Here is a 17,606-nt window from a genome sequence, read left to right as displayed (position 1 = left end):
GGTTAATCGATTATTCAATTAACCGATATTTAACATCCCTCATTGGGTCTGCCAAGGAGGAGTCCTGGTAGGACAACTTGCCACGTGCCGGCGCAGCCCAACCCAGATTGATTTCTGAGCTGCGATGTTGGTTGTTTTATGGCCTGCACAAGCCCATACAATGATTGTCAGAGCGATACCAAATGGACCTTTTCTATTCCAGTGGGGGAACCTCAGTCTAGTCTCCTGGTGTCATTTGCTCTCCAAAGACAGCAGCCCCAGCTCTATGCATCAGGCTGGACTCAGGAGGCAAAGGACACGTAAATTTACGCAAGCGAACGGCCCCAGGGACCTTTATTGAAAAGGGAAGCATGTGCTTTCAGCGCTTTGCAAGGGCCCCATGCAGGGTAAGAATCGTAGCAGCTAGCAGACTGAGGGCAGTTGATGGAGGAGTGAGATCGAAGGGCAAAAAGGAGGTGGCTGCATGCGAATTTCTAGAGGTAGCTGGCTAAGCGCCGTGAGCTTAAGCAGACAGCTAGGAGGCACATCTGCATGCCATCAGATGTGGTCCGTGCTTCCTGAGGCAGCAGGGGAAGGCTGGGCACTGGAGGAGACGCGCGTTACGTAGCAAGACCCCAGCAGGATGGGTGGAGGAATCCGGATGGCTGTGTGGTCCTCTCTTTCCCTCCCTAAATATGACGGCCTTGACCGTGGGAAGAGGGTTTGGAAGCTTTGCAGACCGTTGGGATGCTTGATCAGACAGCAGAGCACAGGACGTTTGGGTTCATGCATGAAAGGGTCTCTGAGGCTTGCCTCGTTGGTATCTCTTCGCATGCAGATACGTTTGGCTAGTGAAGGCTGAGCTGATGCAAAAGGATTCCCATAATGAGCATCCTTTTCCGCTCGTTCTAGTCATCTCTGGTGCCTGTGACCCCACCCTGCAAGGCCAGTCGGGTTTTCAGTTGTTTGTGAGCACTCCCTGTTCAGCCTTCGCGTTGTAATATCGCGGATTGTTTGTCTTCTGCAACGTGCGCACCTCCAAACGGCGGCTCTCCAGACTTGGAACCGTTGCATCCCCAGGGGCTCCATCCAGAAGGGTCGAGCCAACTCCCCCCGAGGCAGAAACCTCGGGAAACCAAGAGTCTTTCCGCTTCACATGGACTCCAGACTTCCTTGCTGCTATTATAATATGTTTGCAAAGCTTCCTTTCCTCACATTGCAGCGCTAGCTGTCGGGCTGCTGCCCAGAGTCAGCTGCATTTCTGTTTGGAAAGAGCTTTGGGGACCAACAGGGCTACTTACTGGTATTGGGAAAGTAGCTTGAAAGTTCTGTTCGGTCTTGAATGGCTTTGCATTGGACCTGGAACCAAAACTAATATAGAAGAGCGAGGGGGGTTTTGAGAGCAGCTTTCAACTCCCTGAAGGGGGCTTCCAGAGAGGATTGCGAGAGGCTGTTTTCAGTGGGGGCAGAATGAGGAGCAATGGGCTCAAGTTGTAGTGAGGGAACTCTAGGGAAGAACTACTTCCCTAGGAGGGGGGTGAAGCACTGGGATGGGTTCCCTAGGGAGGGGTGGAATCTCCATCCCTAGAAGTTTGAAGTCCCAGCTTGACCAAGCCCTGGCTGGGATGATTAAGTCGGGGTTGGTCCTGCTTTGAGCAGGGGGCTGGACTCGGTGACTCCTGAGGTCTCTTCCAACCCTATGATTCTATGCAATAAACCTAATTCCAGTTATCCAAGAGCGCTGTCGGAATTCACCGTGCTTTACCCAGGTAATAAATTAACTGCCCCGAGGAGCCGAGTGTCTAATGCAGTTTCATAAAATGCAGTCGGATTAAACATCAAAGAGAGAAGGGAGAGAAGATGGTGGGAACAGGGCTTTAGAAGCAATCCCAGGCGCCTGCTTGAGTACGATGGGTTCCCAACATCCTTGGCCCAACCACATCCACAAGGCAATTTAACTTGGTCACCGGCTGGGGTCGTTGTCAGAAAGGTGAGTGGAACGCCCCTCGCTCGTCTTCTCTGGAGTCTTAGCTTCAGATCTCAGCAAACTAGGTGATTGGGCAACAAAATGGCAAATGAATTGTAATGTTGATAAATGCAAAGTAATGCACACTGGAAAACACAATCCCAGCTAGACATATGATGGGGACTAATTTAGCTACAACCACTCCCGAGAGAGATCTTGGATAGTTCTCTGAAAACAGCCACACAGTGCGCAGCGGCAGCCAAAAAAACAAACAGCATGTTAGGAATCCTTAAAAAAGGGATAGAGAATAAGACAGAGAAGATCTTATTGCCTCTGTATAAAACCATGGTACGCCCACATCTGGAATACTGCGTACAGATGTGGTTTCCTCATCTCAGAAAAGATCTATTGGCATTGGAAAAAGTTCAGAAAAGGATGAGACAAATGAGGAGGGGGTTGGAACGGGTCGCATATGAAGAAAGACTTGGACTTTTCTGCTTAGAAAAGAGGAGACTAAGGGGGGATAGGATAGAGGTCTATGAAATCATGACAGATGTGGAAAACGTGAATAAGGAAAAGTTTTATTGACTTCTTCCCATAACGTAAGAACTTGGAGTCGCCAAATGAAATGAAGAGGCAGCAGGTTTAAAATCAACAAAAGGAAGTTTTTCTTCATGCAGCGCACAGTCAACCTGTGGAACTCCTTGCCAGGGTTTAAAGACCCAGACTTTAACAGGGGTCTAAAAAGAGCTAGATAGATTCCTGGAGGTTAGGTCCATCAATGGCTATTAGCCAGGGTAGGAAGGAATGGTGCCTGTCATCTGTTTGTTACAGGCTGGAAATGAATGACAGGAGAGGGCTCACATGATAATTCCCTGTTCTGTTCACTCCCTCTGAAGCAGCTGGCATTGGCCACTGTGGGCAGACAGGACACTGGGTAGATGGACCTTTGGTCTGACCCAGTCTGGCCGTTCTGATGTTCTGATCCGCAGTTTGTGGTGGTTGGAGGAATGGATGGGCATTGCGGTTGTAAGCAACTGGACCTCCTGCTTCCGTGCAAATAGTCTACCATAAGAGAAGCAACCGGTCCCCCCAAAACAGGATCTTTCTGGTGCAAGCAGGGTAACGGCCAGGGCTTTCCCTGCTGCCGCGTGTGTTATGAAGCAATGTCCCTTGGCATTTTCCATCTTCTGAGAGCTCCACGCACATTCATTAACAGTGATCTTGATCCGAAAGCAACGTGCTCGGGGCGCTTCTCCTCTGCGTCCATAGCCCTTCTTGAGTCAGGCGCTTGCTCTGACTGCTGGGATTGTACCGTGTCTAGCACAGTGGGATCCCAGATGGGCACTGCGGTAATACAGGAGAGGGCTGTGGCCATGGGGCGTATGGGCAAGTGTTGGCAAAGTGCAGCTTAGTGCTTAGATCTCTGCTCCTCCTGCAACCATCGTGATGACATACACTTCTCGGATGCCCTCTGTTGCTGGCTGTGTTGCAAGAGCCCCTGGAAAAACAGGCAGGGCCCCTTTGCGGGCGACTTTAAGGAGCGGACGGGCGACTGCTAGTGGGGCTGATCCGCAGATGGGGAGACCACGGCATTGTGAGATGGCTTTGATTAGTGTCGTCGTGAGAGGGGCTCCCTAGGCCAACGGCTTTCAAGCTCTTTTTTTTGACTCCGTTGAAGCTGTGACCCAGCATCGTGTGTCAGAGTGCGGGCTCTGGGGTGGGGCTGAGGGTAGAGCTTTGGGGTGCAGGAGGGCTTTGGGGTGGGTGGGAGGGACTTAACTCGAGTGGCTCCCGGTCAGCAGTGCAGTGGGGCGGTTAAGGCAGCTTCCTGCCTCTCCGGGCATCACAGACCAGGCTGCCCCCAGAAGCAGCCGCAGCAGGTTCCCAGCCAATGGGAGTGCAGAGCTAGAGCTCAGGGCAGGGCCAGTGCCCGGAGCCCTGTGCGCTCCCCTCCCACCTAGGAGCTGGGCTTGCTGCGGCCGCTTCTGGTGCGCAGCGCAGTCGGCAGTGCAGGACAGGCAGGGAGCTGCCTTAGCCCCGCCCCTCTGCTCACCTGCAGCCACGAGCCCCAGCGCTGGGTCCCGACCCGACGTTTGAAAACCCCTGGGCTAGAGTTCAGTGGGGCCGGGTGGAAGCGAGACAGGGCTCCCGACACTGCAGCTGGGAGGGTGCGTCCCAGCGCTGGTAGCCTGGCGTGCTAGCTCCACCCCTGCGCGCAGGAGCCGGGTAGCCAGGGTGCCCGGGGGTGGCTGGTGGGCTGGCGGAGTACAACCCTTCCGCGACCGTGGAGCCCTACCCAAGGGAGCTAACCTCGTGGGTCGCTTGGGTCTGCGACTGGCCCCTGAATGCTGTGGGGAAAGTTGGCCAGGCAGGGTGAGCTGATTGAAAAGGAGTCACTGCACCGACTTTTTCTGTGTGCCGTGCATTTCCTGTAAGTCACCTATACAGTATACAGCCCTGGCTCTCCTGGCCCCTCTGTGGTTTGTACGGGTGACGCCCACTCCCTGACTTGCTTATGTAAGAGAGAGCCTGGACTTGCCAACAGTTTCATTTTATTTTTAATAAACCAAACCAAAGAACTTTCTCAGTCTAATCCGTCCCCACCTTCTGCTCTTCCTCCTTTCCCCTTTGTTCCGATGATCCTCTTTTTATTCTCAGCAAAGACCTGCATCTCCTGGCATGACACATGCTACCATCATTGCGTACAACAGTCGTGTGTACACCAGGGAGCTTCTTGCGGGAGCGACTGGCCCGGCGTAGCTACCTGTGAGCAGTGTGGCTTGAATGGGAAATAGCTCTCCCTTGCAGCTTTGCATTCGTGGGGTTGTTTCCCTTTTCCCAAAGGGCCTGACACATCATTCCATGTCTGCAGGGCAGCGTGGCATAGTGGTTGGTGCAGGCTGGGGAGTCAGCTGACTGGGTGTGCCTCTGCCACAGATTGAATGTGACACCTTGGGCAAGTCACTTAACGTCTCCGTTTCCATTCTCCGCCGTCTTCTGATCAGCTTGCTCGCAAAGATTGCTGTTCTCACCAGAGACGTGCTGTCCTTTCAGTCAGGGTGCACTAGTTAGAGCAGGGGTTGGGGGCCATAGAAAAATCATCTGGGGGCCACACACAAGTGAGAAGCAATCACCCCCACCTGCATATTCCCTTCACGCATCCGCACCAAAGGGGGCCTAGGCTAGTGAATTTTGTGGGACCCTACGTTTTTGGGTGCAGCCAAGAATGAGTTCAGCGTGTGGGTGGGGGCTGCCGGATAGCGAACTTTGAGAGTGGGGTCTGGGAGGGAGCAGGTTTCAGGTGGGAGGGACTGGGCAGGACGGGGGCCACAGGGCTGTAGGGCCAGCTCCCCAGTGCAGGGAGGAGCCCCGAGCCTTGGGGGCCGGATCCAGGCAAGCTAGGAGCTGGGGTTGCCCCTCAGTCCATAGGTGCCCCACCCCTTCTGAGGGTGTAGCGGGGGAGGGGGTGCGGGAGAGGTGCCTCCCCTTCCCTTCCTAAACCAGTTTGTGGTGAAGGAACTGGTTTGGTTGAACAATTTTCCCCTCTGCCGTGTTATCTCCCAACAGGATCCCATTCACTCTCTCATTAGCCCTTGAGGCGTGCTGCGGAGATACCAGATTGCAGCCGCTCAAATAGGCTGCGTGTGCAGATGTTTACCCAGGGTCAGAGGGGCAGGCCTGTTGTGACAGCTGGCTGGGGAAAGCGGACTTCTCCGGGCCGGGAAAGCTGAGGGCCCCTGTGGGTGTAAACGGAGGGCAGAACTGCTTTGCTACCTCCAGGGAGTGCCTGTTTCCCCCCCGCAATTTGCAAAAGCGATTGCAGGGCGCAGGCTGCCAGGGGTGTGCAGGTTGAGGTGGTGTGAAGGGAGCACTCTGACTTTTGAATCTGAAAGACGCCGGGGCATACGGCTGGCTTGCCAACTTGTCCGTTTTCAAAAAGGCTGGGAAAGGCGTCTTGCCTTGTGTCCCTTCCCCTTCATTCCCCTGCCAGTTCTCGTGGTCCTGCAATCCCATCGTGTGCTCGTCCCTGTTGCTGGGAGGGAGAGGCGCGTGCGTGTAGGAAAATTGACTCCGGTGGTGAAACTCACAGCGCCCCAAGATCTGTCGAGTGCCCCAAGCACGTAAAATGGAGAGTGGTTTCCTCCAATCGCTTTGCACTGCAGCTGTTGCAGGACCTGGTCTTGGGAGCTGCTGCCCACGTGTGTAATCCAACTGAAGAGTGTGGTTGTGCGCCAAAAGTTGCAGGATCAGAAGGGAAACTGTTACTCCAGGTTGAATCTCTCTCGTCGGGCACTCACTGGTCCAGCAGCTCCTGTGGTCTGGCATGATTTCAATTAGCCAAATTTCCACTTGACCTGGGTGTGGCCAAGTTTCCCACGGTCCCTTAAAGTTTGTTTACAGCCATCAGGCCTCGCTCTCAGTGTTCTGTGCTGCTCTTTAGCTCTGATTTACCGCTCCATGTCTTCTAAGTTCACTGTAAGCAGTGGAAGTGTTGATAATGCTGCTACAATATGGACCTCCCGTGGTCCAGCAAATTCTCTGGTTCGGCACCGGTCCAGTCCTCAGGGTGCCAGGCTAGAGAGGTTCAACCTGCAGTAACGTTAGTGTTTTCTCACAAAGGTGTAATCTCTGTCTAGTTGATAAGGTCTTAAAAAATTCAAGAAAAATATTTGGGGGTCTCCTATTGCCTTGATCAGTTGTTTCTAGCCTGTGGTTCACAGACCCTTGGAGGTCTGCAGGCTATCTAAGATTTTCAAAGGGGGGTCTGCACCTCTTTTTGAATGTGTGTTTTAGGGATCCACAGATGAAAAAAGATTGGAAGCCCCGACCTTATGTGATTCACATGGAAATATTTCACTTCCTCTTGATTCTGTGTCTTGACTTTTTCCTTTCAACTTGACTTGAACAAGGAAAATAAATCGGCTTTGTGTCTGTATCTAGTCAGTTTTATGTCTCACTTAGCACTTGTGTAATCCTCTTGGATTTCCAGTACTGCCGTAGGATTGGGGCAACCTTACACAAAGTTTCACCGGGGAGGAAAAACCTGAAAATATTTCATAACTTGTTAATTCCTCCCTCCCCCAGCGACTTTAGAGTCTCATTAAGCATTCAGCTGTGATCCGGAGGAGGTAACAAACGAGTGGAGTTTGTTTTGCCTTCTTGTATCCAACGCTTCCTACCTTTTGTAAATGCTGCAGAGCTGACCTGGCTTTACAGTTCTGCTGACCACCGAGCCGCATGCTGCTTTGTGAAATGAAGTGAGGGGGTCGGGGTGAGCAGTTTTTGCTTTGATCTGCAGGCGGGCCAGGCTGAGCTACCTAATACGCAGCCACACGCAGCCCTGCTGCAAGAACTTGCATAATCGTTTAATTGTGTTGTCATCCGACTTCTGAGTCTTGTCTCTGATGCTTGCTGCTCTGGCTGAAAGTAGTGTCTCTTGAGACCTCCGGAGGAGAGAGCGCTACAGTGAAGTGCAACAGTAGTGTGTTCTAACCCTTTCCAGACTCTCTGGATGGGGGGAAACCGATTCTAAAGAACCTGAAGGAGGAGTTTGGCTTGGCTGCCGCCCCCTCTTGCTTCAGAAGGTTGAACATCCACGTGCGGTATGAGGTCTCTGGCTCTAATCATGTGCAGTGTGGTATGAAACTAGAGCCACTGAGCTTTGGTTAACCTGTTGGAAGAGACCTCAGGAGTCATGGAGCCCAGACCAACCCCGACTCAACCATCCCAGCCAGAGCTTGGTCAAGCCGGGACGTAAACATCTCTAGGGATGGAGATTCCAGCCCCTCCCTCGGGAACCCAGCCCAGCGCTTCACCCCCCGCCTAGGGAAAGAGTTTTTCCTAATCTCCAATCTAGTCCTCCCCCACTGCAACTTGAGACCATTGCTCCTTGTTCTGTCACCTGCCCCCACTGAGAACAGCCTCTCTCCATCCCCTTTGGGCCTCCCCTTCAGGTTAGCTGGAGTCTGCTGTCAAATCCCCCTTCACTCTTCTGCAGACTAAACAGGCCCAAATCCCTCAGCCTCTCCTGTGCTCCACCCCCTTCTTCATTTTGGTTGCCCTCCACTGGACTTTCTCCAGTGCACCCACATCCTTTCTGTAGTAGGGCAGGGAGGGGAGGCCCAGAATTGGACTCAGTTCCCCAGATGTGGCTTCACCAGAGCTGAATAAAGGGGAATAATCACTTCTCTGGACCTGCTGGCAATGCTCCCCCTAATGCACCCCAATATGCCATCAGCCTGCTTGGCTACAAGGGCGTCCTGTCGATTCATATCCAGCTTCTCATCCGCTGGAATCGCCAGCCCCTTTTCTGCCAAACTGCTGCTTAGCCAGTTGGTCCCCAGCCTGTACCAATACTTGGGATTCTTCCATCCCAAGGGCAGGACTCTGCACTTGTCTTTGTTGAACTTCATCCGATTTCTTTTGGCCGGGTCACTCTGGACCCTACCCTCCAGCGTATGTAGGTCTCTTCTGGGTATGTGTAGGATGTCCGTCGGGGTAAAACGACTTCTGATGCTTTTGAAAAGGAATGGCACTGTCTGTATTCCAGCTGAAACTTTCAAAAGTGAGCGGGGGTGGGGTTTGTACTTAAATGTTGGGGTGCTCGCCTTGAAACCCCTCACGGAGTCCTGACTTTGAGAGGAGGTGAGAACTGGGCTCCTTCAGGATGTCAAGAGGAACCTCCAAAAACAGAAGTGCTAAAAACACGTCTCTCTCTAATTTTGGGGAGTTTCCCCCAACCTCAAAAGAACAGATAAACTGAAGCATGGACCAAGAATATTCTAACCTGAACACACACAGCATCTCCCCTGTACCCTCCCTCTGGACAGCTCTAGTCTGTTGATCAACACCTCAGCAGTCCCTTAAGAAAAACTAAAAAAACGGTGACTTGTTCCCGGTGATATTGCTGTGGGGATCTAATCAGAGTCCCCTTAGAGGCAAAAATCTCTCCCCCCTACAGCCCAAGGGCCACAGGGGGGCAAAGCTGTATTCCACGCTGCCTTGGGTCCTGTTGAAAGTATGGCCCAATTGATTCAGATTTCAAGCGTTTGTCTAATGATCGCCTAAGAGGCAAGATAATCAAGCCTTGATCTTTCACTGCCTGGGGCCAAGGGAAGGGGAGGCAAATGACCCGATGGAGGAAAAAGCGCCTCTTGTAACCGGAGCGGAGTTGATGCATTGCAGCTGTAAACATGCAATCCCCGCAGGGCTGTGTGAGAGAGACTTTCCTGACCTGCAGCAGTCTTGTCCCAAGGTAGCTAAGTGTTCATGTCCTGTGGTTACAGTCTGAGGCCCTGAGTCACTGGCAGCCTTGTGCATTCCCTGTGACACATCAGGTCACTTGCTACCCCGGTGTCTGCCTGAATGTGTCACCCCATTGCTGCTTGTCTTTTCCAAGAGAAAGGGGGGGGGGGTTCCTGCTGTTTGTTTGACGTGTTACAGGGGAGACTTCTCCCACGGTACTGACGGAGTGAGTGTGTGTAAGGGAAGTGTGGCTGAGCAGCCAATGCCCTATGTTTGGTGGTGTATCTTATATGCCCAGAAGAACTGTAGGTAGCTGTGGATATCTTATTGGGTAAATTCAGAGCAAACTGTATTGAGGAGTTGCTTCGTCTACAGCTGAAGTGCGACTGTCTCTAGGGTGGAGTGTGGCTGTTTAACAGCTGACAGGAACACCAAATAAACGACTCAGAACATAGAGAACAGGTTGGAATCTCCAGAGTTAGAGAGAGGCAGTTACTGGCTCTGATTGCTGCTGTCCTCTGTGACTCCTGGACTCTCTCTTTCAAAAAGGATTTTTTGCCTCTTTGGTACTGCCAGGTTCCGAGAACACACCTCATTCTGCTCATCTGCAAAAGGAGTGTGTGTGTGTGTGTGTGTGTGTGTGTGTGTGTGTGTGTGTGTACTAATTTGCACCCTTATTTTTGTTTAACCATTGGAACAATTTATTAGTATGCCTGCTTTACAGCTCTTAAAAAAAGAATCTCAGGATTTTGCCTCCTGTGTGGTTTTTGCCTTGGTTCCTTGGGGTCCAACATACCAGTGGAGGTTGTCAGTACCATGTACCCAAACTGGCATGAAGGCAAAAGGTTGTTGGAAGTACGTTTCTGTGTGCCTCTCCTCCTTCTCCCCCACCCAGCCGATTGGCATTGCCGCTGTTCTACAGAGGAGGCACCTGCGACTGGATGACTTGCCCAAGGAGATTTATAGAATCAGTGGCAGAGCTGGGAAGAGCGAGTTTCCTTATCCTACCACTGGACAATGCTCTAGTACTTGGTGCTTACCGAATGGTTAGGTTAGCTACCCTGTGTCTGTCACTGACCAGTCTCGGATACTTCACACGAAGGGTTAAATCTCTCCGTAAAAGCAGGAGCCAGTTTTGCAGCCCTGCTTGGAATCCCTTGCTCTCCTCACAAAGGTTCCTGCAGGTTCCCCTCAAGCCTGGAAGCGTGAAGTTTGACTTGCTTTGAGCTGCCTGGAGAAAAGTCATTAGTTGGCAGTCGGTCTATTAGTGACTCCTAGACACGAAAATCCCGGAGCACTGTAATTACATGTCAAACGCAGGCAGTTCTGCTCCTCTGGAGTCTTGTAAAAAGCGTGGCTTTCTCCCCTCCGACGCGCCTTATAACTGCTCCTTTAGAAGCAGGTCACATGAGTTTCCTTTCGTGGGTTCTCCTCGCACGGCCCCTTCCCGCCATGGCTAGATGCAACAGACACAAACTCCCTGGGTTCAAAGCATGGCATTTCCTGTTATGCAGATGTGCTCATATCACCCTTCGACAAGGCCAGCTGAGGTGCACGAACCACCGGTCTGTGCACGCTGCAGGCTGCTGTTCCGTGGCTGCCGCGGGTCCCCTGTTACTTACAAAATCAGTGCAGTAGTCCGGCAGTGTGGGAACTTTCTGATCTCCCTCTGTCCATCTCTCCTGCACAGACAGGCCAGAGAGGGCTGGGTGAGGAAAATCGAAGCCAGTTCATGAACTCCTGGTTTTTTTTATATCACGGTGTACACAGCAACCAGGTGCTGTCTTGCTTGGGGGCGGGGGGGAGGAAGGGGTGCCTTGAATCATTTTCACAAGATGATTCTGCCACAGAGTAGCCAGATTTTAAGACTCTCCCATGCTCAGGCTAGGAACCAGGTGACTACTTGGCCTAGTTGTTTTTAAACGTTTTTTACACTGCACTTGTGAGTGGGTTTCTAGCCTTGTACACTTACGGGTGGAAGGAGGGAGCGTATCGGTACAAATGAGGTACCCGAAGCAGTTGCAGATAAGGGGATGGAGTTCAGTTAGTGCCCTACGTGCATTTTGCCGCCTTACAGTCGGTGAATGCTGTTGGCAAGTTGCATATCGGTGTGTGTTAGACACACACCCGAACACGCACTTTGGGGTTTCTTGGCGCTTTTGCGAGGGGCTGGATTTTGACCCTGGGAGCCCAGGCCTGGCCATTTCACTGCGTTCCTCTTTGAAATCGAGTGCGCCTCCCCGATGTTGTGGGCACCGTACGGAAGAAATCCTTGAAAAATCTCAGCAGTGCGGAAAAAGAGCTGCTCCGAGAAGTGTCTCTTGAATACGGGCTGCTTTGCTGTCTTGGAGCTTCTAATTTCATAGAGACGTGACAGGAGAAAGTTTGTAGTTTCCTTTCTTCTCTCTCCTGTTCTCTCCCCCCCCCCCTCCCTTTTTAGAGATTGGTGATAAGGAATTTTAACTACTTAATGAGATGGGAGAGGCCTCTCCCCATTGGAGTGGAGGACTCCAGGTGGCACTTTGACAGATTGGACAGGTAAGTAAGAGCCCCACCTCCTCCTCCTTGCTTCTACTTGGGTATATAAGGCAAACTTAAATTATGCAGCGAGGCACACCCTGAGTCCAAGCAGAATCGTCCCAGTTGAATCACATTAGTAGGGTCTCCTGGGGGTGGGGGGTGTTGGTCAAAATCCTGGAGCCGGAAGACAGGACGGAGGCATTGCTCAATCTGACTGCTAACATGTTGTACCTGGAAAACAATGCCCAGTCCCAGTATAGCGAGGTAAGGATTTTAGGGGTTTTTATTGGCAAACTTGTATTCTCGCTCCGCCGCTGCGGTGGTCTCGGGGCTGGCTGTGGCGCGTGCAGCCGCTTTCTTTAGTGACTGGCGAGATGGCGAGGGCAGGCGCCGGGATGAGAGTGACGTTTGTCCAGTCTTAAATCGGGGCACCACAAACCCCGCAGGCCGGGAGGGACTCGAAAAATCAGCAAAGTAACGTTTCCTGGCCAAGTCAAGCCGGAATGACCTGCTGTCTTGAATAAACACACACCTGTGGTCGTGGAGGAACAGTGCCTGTGTTGACTTCGTTATGGCTTTTATTGACCTTCTTTGCTTGCCAAAATTGGCATTCACGGTGGATCATGTTTAGGGAGCAAACCTACATGTGTTCTAAGTATCTTAAGTTGCCTTGTAAAATTGCATCTGAACAGAGGCGTTCTAATGGGCAAACTTGCCAGCCTCCCTACTGCTACCTGTCTTTCTCCATGCACTCTGAAGTGTTCCAGTTTGCACAAGTGGGACCTTTCTGTGGTGCATCTGTATAAACAATGTGGCTGGCGAGAATGCATTTAAATGTAAGCTGCTGAGATCATGTGAATTGCATAAGCAAAGGCATCTGTGACATTTGATATAGGCAGAAACGCGAAAGGTGTTTAAATATTTCAGGGATCGGAGAAGGGGGCAGAGAAATGCTGCATACTGTGAGGAAGTTACCTGGGTCGGAGGGCTCTCTCTCGGCAATATTAGCTTACATTCCCCAGGGGAGAGCAGCTGTGTTGACACTCCTCCGAATGGGAAGGTAGCAAAACCCTCCACCGAGGGTGGTTGAGATGAAAACGTTTGGAGCGCCTCGGATATTCGACCTGCAGCAGACAGCAGCTCAGTCATTTGGAAAAAACAAAACAAAACTCCGTCTCGGGGCAAGGGGGGGGGTCGAAGGGGTGATAGTTAAGGAAGAACGGCACGTTGTGTGTACGCTCGGCGTTTCGCGCACTTGGCATGTGCAAATACATAAGGCAAGAAAAGGCACACTGGATTCCGTTTACAAAGTCTTCAGTGCTGCTCTTTCTAATAGAGGGTAAACAGAGAGTGTTCAATCCATTCCTCTTCATTTCCTCCACTCATTAGATAACCGTCTGGCCCAGTGGGTTATACTTTTCTGTTTTCTCTCTAGGTTAATGATAAACTCTCGTTGCCTGTGCAGAGAGAAGCTTTCCGAGATCGTGTTTGCGGGGCATTGTTTGGGTCTTAACGCTATCTGATCAACTTTCGCTGAATAGCCATGGGAGGGTTGCAGACTCCGTACGGTTGACTGCCTCGACTCGTCCGTCAGACGCGATGCACGCCCTGTTCTTGAGCAGTTTAAGTGTCTATGGCCTGTGCAGGGCTTTAAAAGCGTCAGCTGGTTTTAGCTGTGACCATACAGCAGTGGATTTTCGTCCGCTGAAACGTGCTGTGGCGCAGAGAGTGAAAACGGTTTTGGTGGATTTTAACAGTGGGGTCGTAGAAAATAGTAAATCCTTTTTAGCTAAATGAGGACTTAGTGCTTAATTTTTAAAATACATTTTCCACGGTGAACAACCTCCACTGTACTACATGATGTTTATAAAACTTTGAATGAGACACTGTTTCCATCTGAAATACTGGGATGTTGGGCGATTTTTTTTTTTTTAAAATAGGAATTTGTAGGGACGGTTCAGATTTTAAGGGTCCAGGAGAGATTAGGTGGTGGAAATCCTGGAGAATGCATGTGGAAAACTAAGCTGCCAATAGTGGTTTTGCCTAAAGCTGGCTACCACTGTTCTTAATTTTTTATTAAAAAACCAAAAGACAGTTTTTAACTGAGATGACTTGCTCCTTTTCTACCCACTGCCTCTGAGACTGCTCTGTGTTTAGGGAGTCTCCTCCCCTCCTTTTTTTTTTTTTTTTCCTTTTGAAGGATTTGGGGTTAGTGTTGCTGTTCCAAAATGTCTCACCACAACCCTTCTTTCCACCCATTGTTGCAAAACCTATTGCTTGTGTTCTGCCTGGTAGCTGGTTCGGGAACTGCTTGAGCCTTCTCCAGAGCGCACCGGAGTTGGCAACGTGTGTGCTGTGTGCTCCACCTTGCAGCTCCGAGCGAACTGTTGCGTCAGCCGTACTGAAGGGCAGTGTTGTAGAAAGACCATCATAGTGGCTATGCATTGAAAGCGACACTCAGTAGGACCTGCGTCCATGGGGTCCCTGGGTCCACTCTTCCCTGTCCGAGTTGTAAAAAGATCACCAGATTTCCCCACACGCAGGCGAAGGCTTGTTCGGCAGCGCGTGTTAAATGTGTGACAGGCCAGTGAATCATAGCCCTCTCCGTTGGGAAATGAAAATGAAATAAAGATAGGTCACAGGGTCCAGCTAATCCGGCATCTCCCGATCCTTTGCGTCTTTGTTCCTTGGCGCACGCGGAGGAGAGGCCCGGAGGGACACGACTTGTCACCGAGACGCGAAGCAATGTTAATCCCCTGCAAGAGGGAGGCGAGACTCGTTCTGCGTGTCACTGGCGAACCGCCGTGGAGTTTAAGGGTCGACGGACGTCGCTGCGAGTGCTTTGCACGCACCGTCAGGCCCACGTTGCAGAGGGCTCGAGTAGAAAGTCAAACTCTCCCCCTAGAGAGAGCATTAGCCCAAGGTTTAGAGTCTTTCCAGCTACGGCGGTGGTGGCGGCAGGAGGGGATGGTCCAGGCAGATGAGTCCAGCTGTGGGAGCCAATTTCCTGATTGCTGCCAAGGATCACAGTGCAGAGGATGTTAGAGAAGAAACGGAGCTGCAGGGTCATTTGTTGCTTTATTTGGTCAAAGCACATTCAAGCGTTGCCAGAAGTAAAATAGAGAGGAGGTGCAAATGTTCATCTCGCTCGTTCACTGTCGATGCCCAAGGAGTTTTCTGCCCTGTAGGTGGGTGCAGTTGAAGGGAAAACTCAAGTGAAATCTCAGTTGCTTTTCCATACACTCTCCGCTCAGCTTTTGGTTAGGAACGGAGAGTCTGGACTCCCTAGCAAAGCTTGCAAATGAGCAGAGCCTTCTGGTTTGTGGTCTTTGTCCTGCCTCAGCTAGCAATGTCCTTAGGCTTGACAAATCTAAATAAATCAACCAACTGACCGGCTGGAAACCGAATGCTGTGAGAGATTCGGGGGAAGCCTTCCTCTAAAATAAATTCCCCCTCCCTGCCCCCCACCCCGCCAGCTTCATCCCTCTGTGACTGGATCCGCCTCTTCAGGCGATCGATCGAGGTCCTGTCCAGCGTGAATGGATGGGTCTTGAGAGCAAATCAGTTTCTAGGCCAGCTGGAGGGAGTGCCTAGAAGCAGAGCGCGAGACACTGATCTCCTCCTTGATCAGCGGTTCCCAAACTTTTCCAGGTTGGGGACCCATTTTGACCATTCAGGAAGACTTGGTGACCCAGGGCAATTAAAAAAATGTGTGAATGGCTCCTTAAGAGCCACCCGGGGGGACACCTGGTGACCCATAGTTGGGTCCTGACCCATAGGTTGGGAAACCCTGATCTAGATGGTTCCTTTTTCTAACGTCTGTTTGCAGTGGGGCTAATTTGGCTTCGACTCGGGCGCGCAGTAAAACCTCTTCCAGGCTTATACCCCATTGTCCGTTCTCCGAGAGGGTGAGGAGACCCTCAAAAGGACAACGTCCCAGGGAGCGTCTTCAGCTCCTTCCTTAGCGGTTTCCTTCAGGCTAGCTTTGAGACATGGAGGTTACAGATTTCAGTGCAGACTACAAAGACCTTTTTTTCTTTTGGCTTCCTGGCTCTTCGCCAAGCGCTACATGGAAGGGGGAAGGAAACTGTCTTCAAAGGAAGCCACCTGGTCGCTTGCACGGGAGATCCTGTATGTTAGTGAGGTGCGGGGGGAGGTAAGAAGCAACTCGGTATGCACAGGGCGCTGTGTCGCCTGGCGCTCTGAGCTACTTACGGGTAGGTGCACGGGCCTGTTGTATTGGGCGAAGGCACGGTGGGGGGTGTTTACGGAGGGAAGCCAACGCAACGTGAACCGTCTCCCTGGCACTCCGCCATTTCTTCATAGAGCTGTCCCAGGGGTGGCGACTGACTTTTTTTTTTTTTTTTCCTCCCAGGTAGTAGCTTGAGATCTGAATTCTCTTCTTCTCAGGGAGGGGTGGGAGGAGAATAGATTTTATTTATTCATTAGTTTGCCCAAAATGCCCGGGGTGAAGGGAACGTACTGCCTGCCAGTCCCTTACGGGGCACTTCTACTAAGGTAGCACGAGGCAGGAGAGTCTCACAGAACACTAGGCCTGGAAGGGCCCTCGAGAGGTCGTCGAGTCCAGTCCCCTGCCCTCCCGGCAGGACCAAGCACTGTCTGTGTGAGGTGCTGATGCATTTGGTGTCTGGTGATGGTCGTGCCTCTCTTAACCTCCTCCGCCCGTTGTAAGCGCACTGCTGGGGCAGAGGATCCTCGTCTGGAGTCGGGTTGATGGTTTCGTAGCTGCGCAGCAGCTCCCGACACGTACCCCGAGAACCCGTCCTCCTCAGGCCTGGTCTGGCCCGAATTATATTGGGCTCCTGCCTCTCTTGTGAAGGCTGGACACGTCTTTCCTGTCCTATCAAGGGCTCATAAAGCCCAGACGTCGGTGCAGAGGTCCAGACAGTCTCTCCAGGTGTGGGGGGTGGGTAAACCTCCCAGCTAGCCTTACTCCCCTCGAGGGCTTCTGGGAAGGGGATGAAACGCTCCCTACGTTGGTCTGGGGAAACAGGACCTGCTGTTTATATACTGCTTCCCCTTCCCAGCAGGCCTTGCGGCCTCGTTACGTGATCTGTGAGGCCCTCAAGCGCAGCTGAGAGCTGGACTAGATCCACCTTCGCGCTCCAGCCACCCTCTTACGTGGTCTGCTGCTTCGGTTTTGTTCGGTTCTGCCGTGCTCCAGGGACCTTGGTCCATGACGGTGGTGCCGCGCACCGCGTTGGTACAAATAAAAACGGGGGCCCCTCCTGCCCTTCCCCTCCCCGTCATCCAAACAAGGGATGAGGCGGTGCAGCGAGGGCCCCGTGCTCTGTCACGAGCCATGCGGTCCCCAGTGAGCTTTCACAGAACACGCTAACGTCCGTGCGTGGAAAGCGTGAAGGTGAGGGTTTTCACGTGGCTCGGTGACGACAAAACACAGCCGGGTTCTGTCCACCTGGGCTTTTTGTGGTTTTGAGCATGCACAAACGTTTGACCCTAAGCACGTCCATATGTGGTCAGTATCCCAACGGTGGCCTTGGCCATGTGCCCCAGGGGCAGTGAACACCACAGAGTTCAGAGTGTCAGAGAATCAGTGTGATCCGTCCCCTGCCACCCCACTCCCCGTCGTAACACCACAGAGCTTTCAAAACATCTCGTCTGCGTGCTGCGGTGTCGGCTCTGGAGTGTTATATGGTGACCCGAGCCCACGTGTGGAGGATCTCCATAGAAACCTTGGCTTTTATTTAAAATTTGGTGAGCTCTGTTCTCGGAACCGAGCGAGAGGAGGAGGAGGGAGCCTGAGTGTGTCGGGGATCCAGGCGGTCTTTTGAGGGGTTACTCAAGTGGCAGCGTGGGTCAGTAAGAAAAGGGCAAGGTGCCGTATTGCCAAGGCTGTGAAAAGGCCCTTTCA

General features: G+C 52.1%; 1 protein-coding gene across 8 annotated transcripts in view; it reads left to right on the top strand.

Annotated features, from left to right (window-relative positions):
* TP63 (tumor protein p63) overlaps positions 1-17,606 on the top strand; it is a 187,284-nt gene that overhangs the window by 76,298 nt on the left and 93,380 nt on the right. Inside the window, exon 1 of one of the 8 annotated variants that reach the window (XM_089780699.1) lies at positions 11,787-11,977. The exons of the other annotated variants lie outside the window; for them this stretch is intronic. Within the exon in view, the coding sequence (XP_089636825.1) occupies positions 11,936-11,977 (42 nt within the window). The 5' untranslated portion in view covers positions 11,787-11,935. Of the gene's footprint in view, positions 1-11,786; positions 11,978-17,606 lie in introns of those variants that run through there. 8 annotated transcript variants of the gene reach the window in all.

This window comes from Pelodiscus sinensis, chromosome 10 (genome assembly GCF_052426305.1).
Source record: "Pelodiscus sinensis isolate ZL-2025 chromosome 10, ASM5242630v1, whole genome shotgun sequence".
In the NCBI taxonomy this organism is placed as follows: Eukaryota; Metazoa; Chordata; order Testudines; family Trionychidae; genus Pelodiscus; species Pelodiscus sinensis.
The sequence above is the reverse complement of the archived record's forward strand: the minus strand, read 5'-3'. Positions and strand labels throughout refer to the sequence as shown.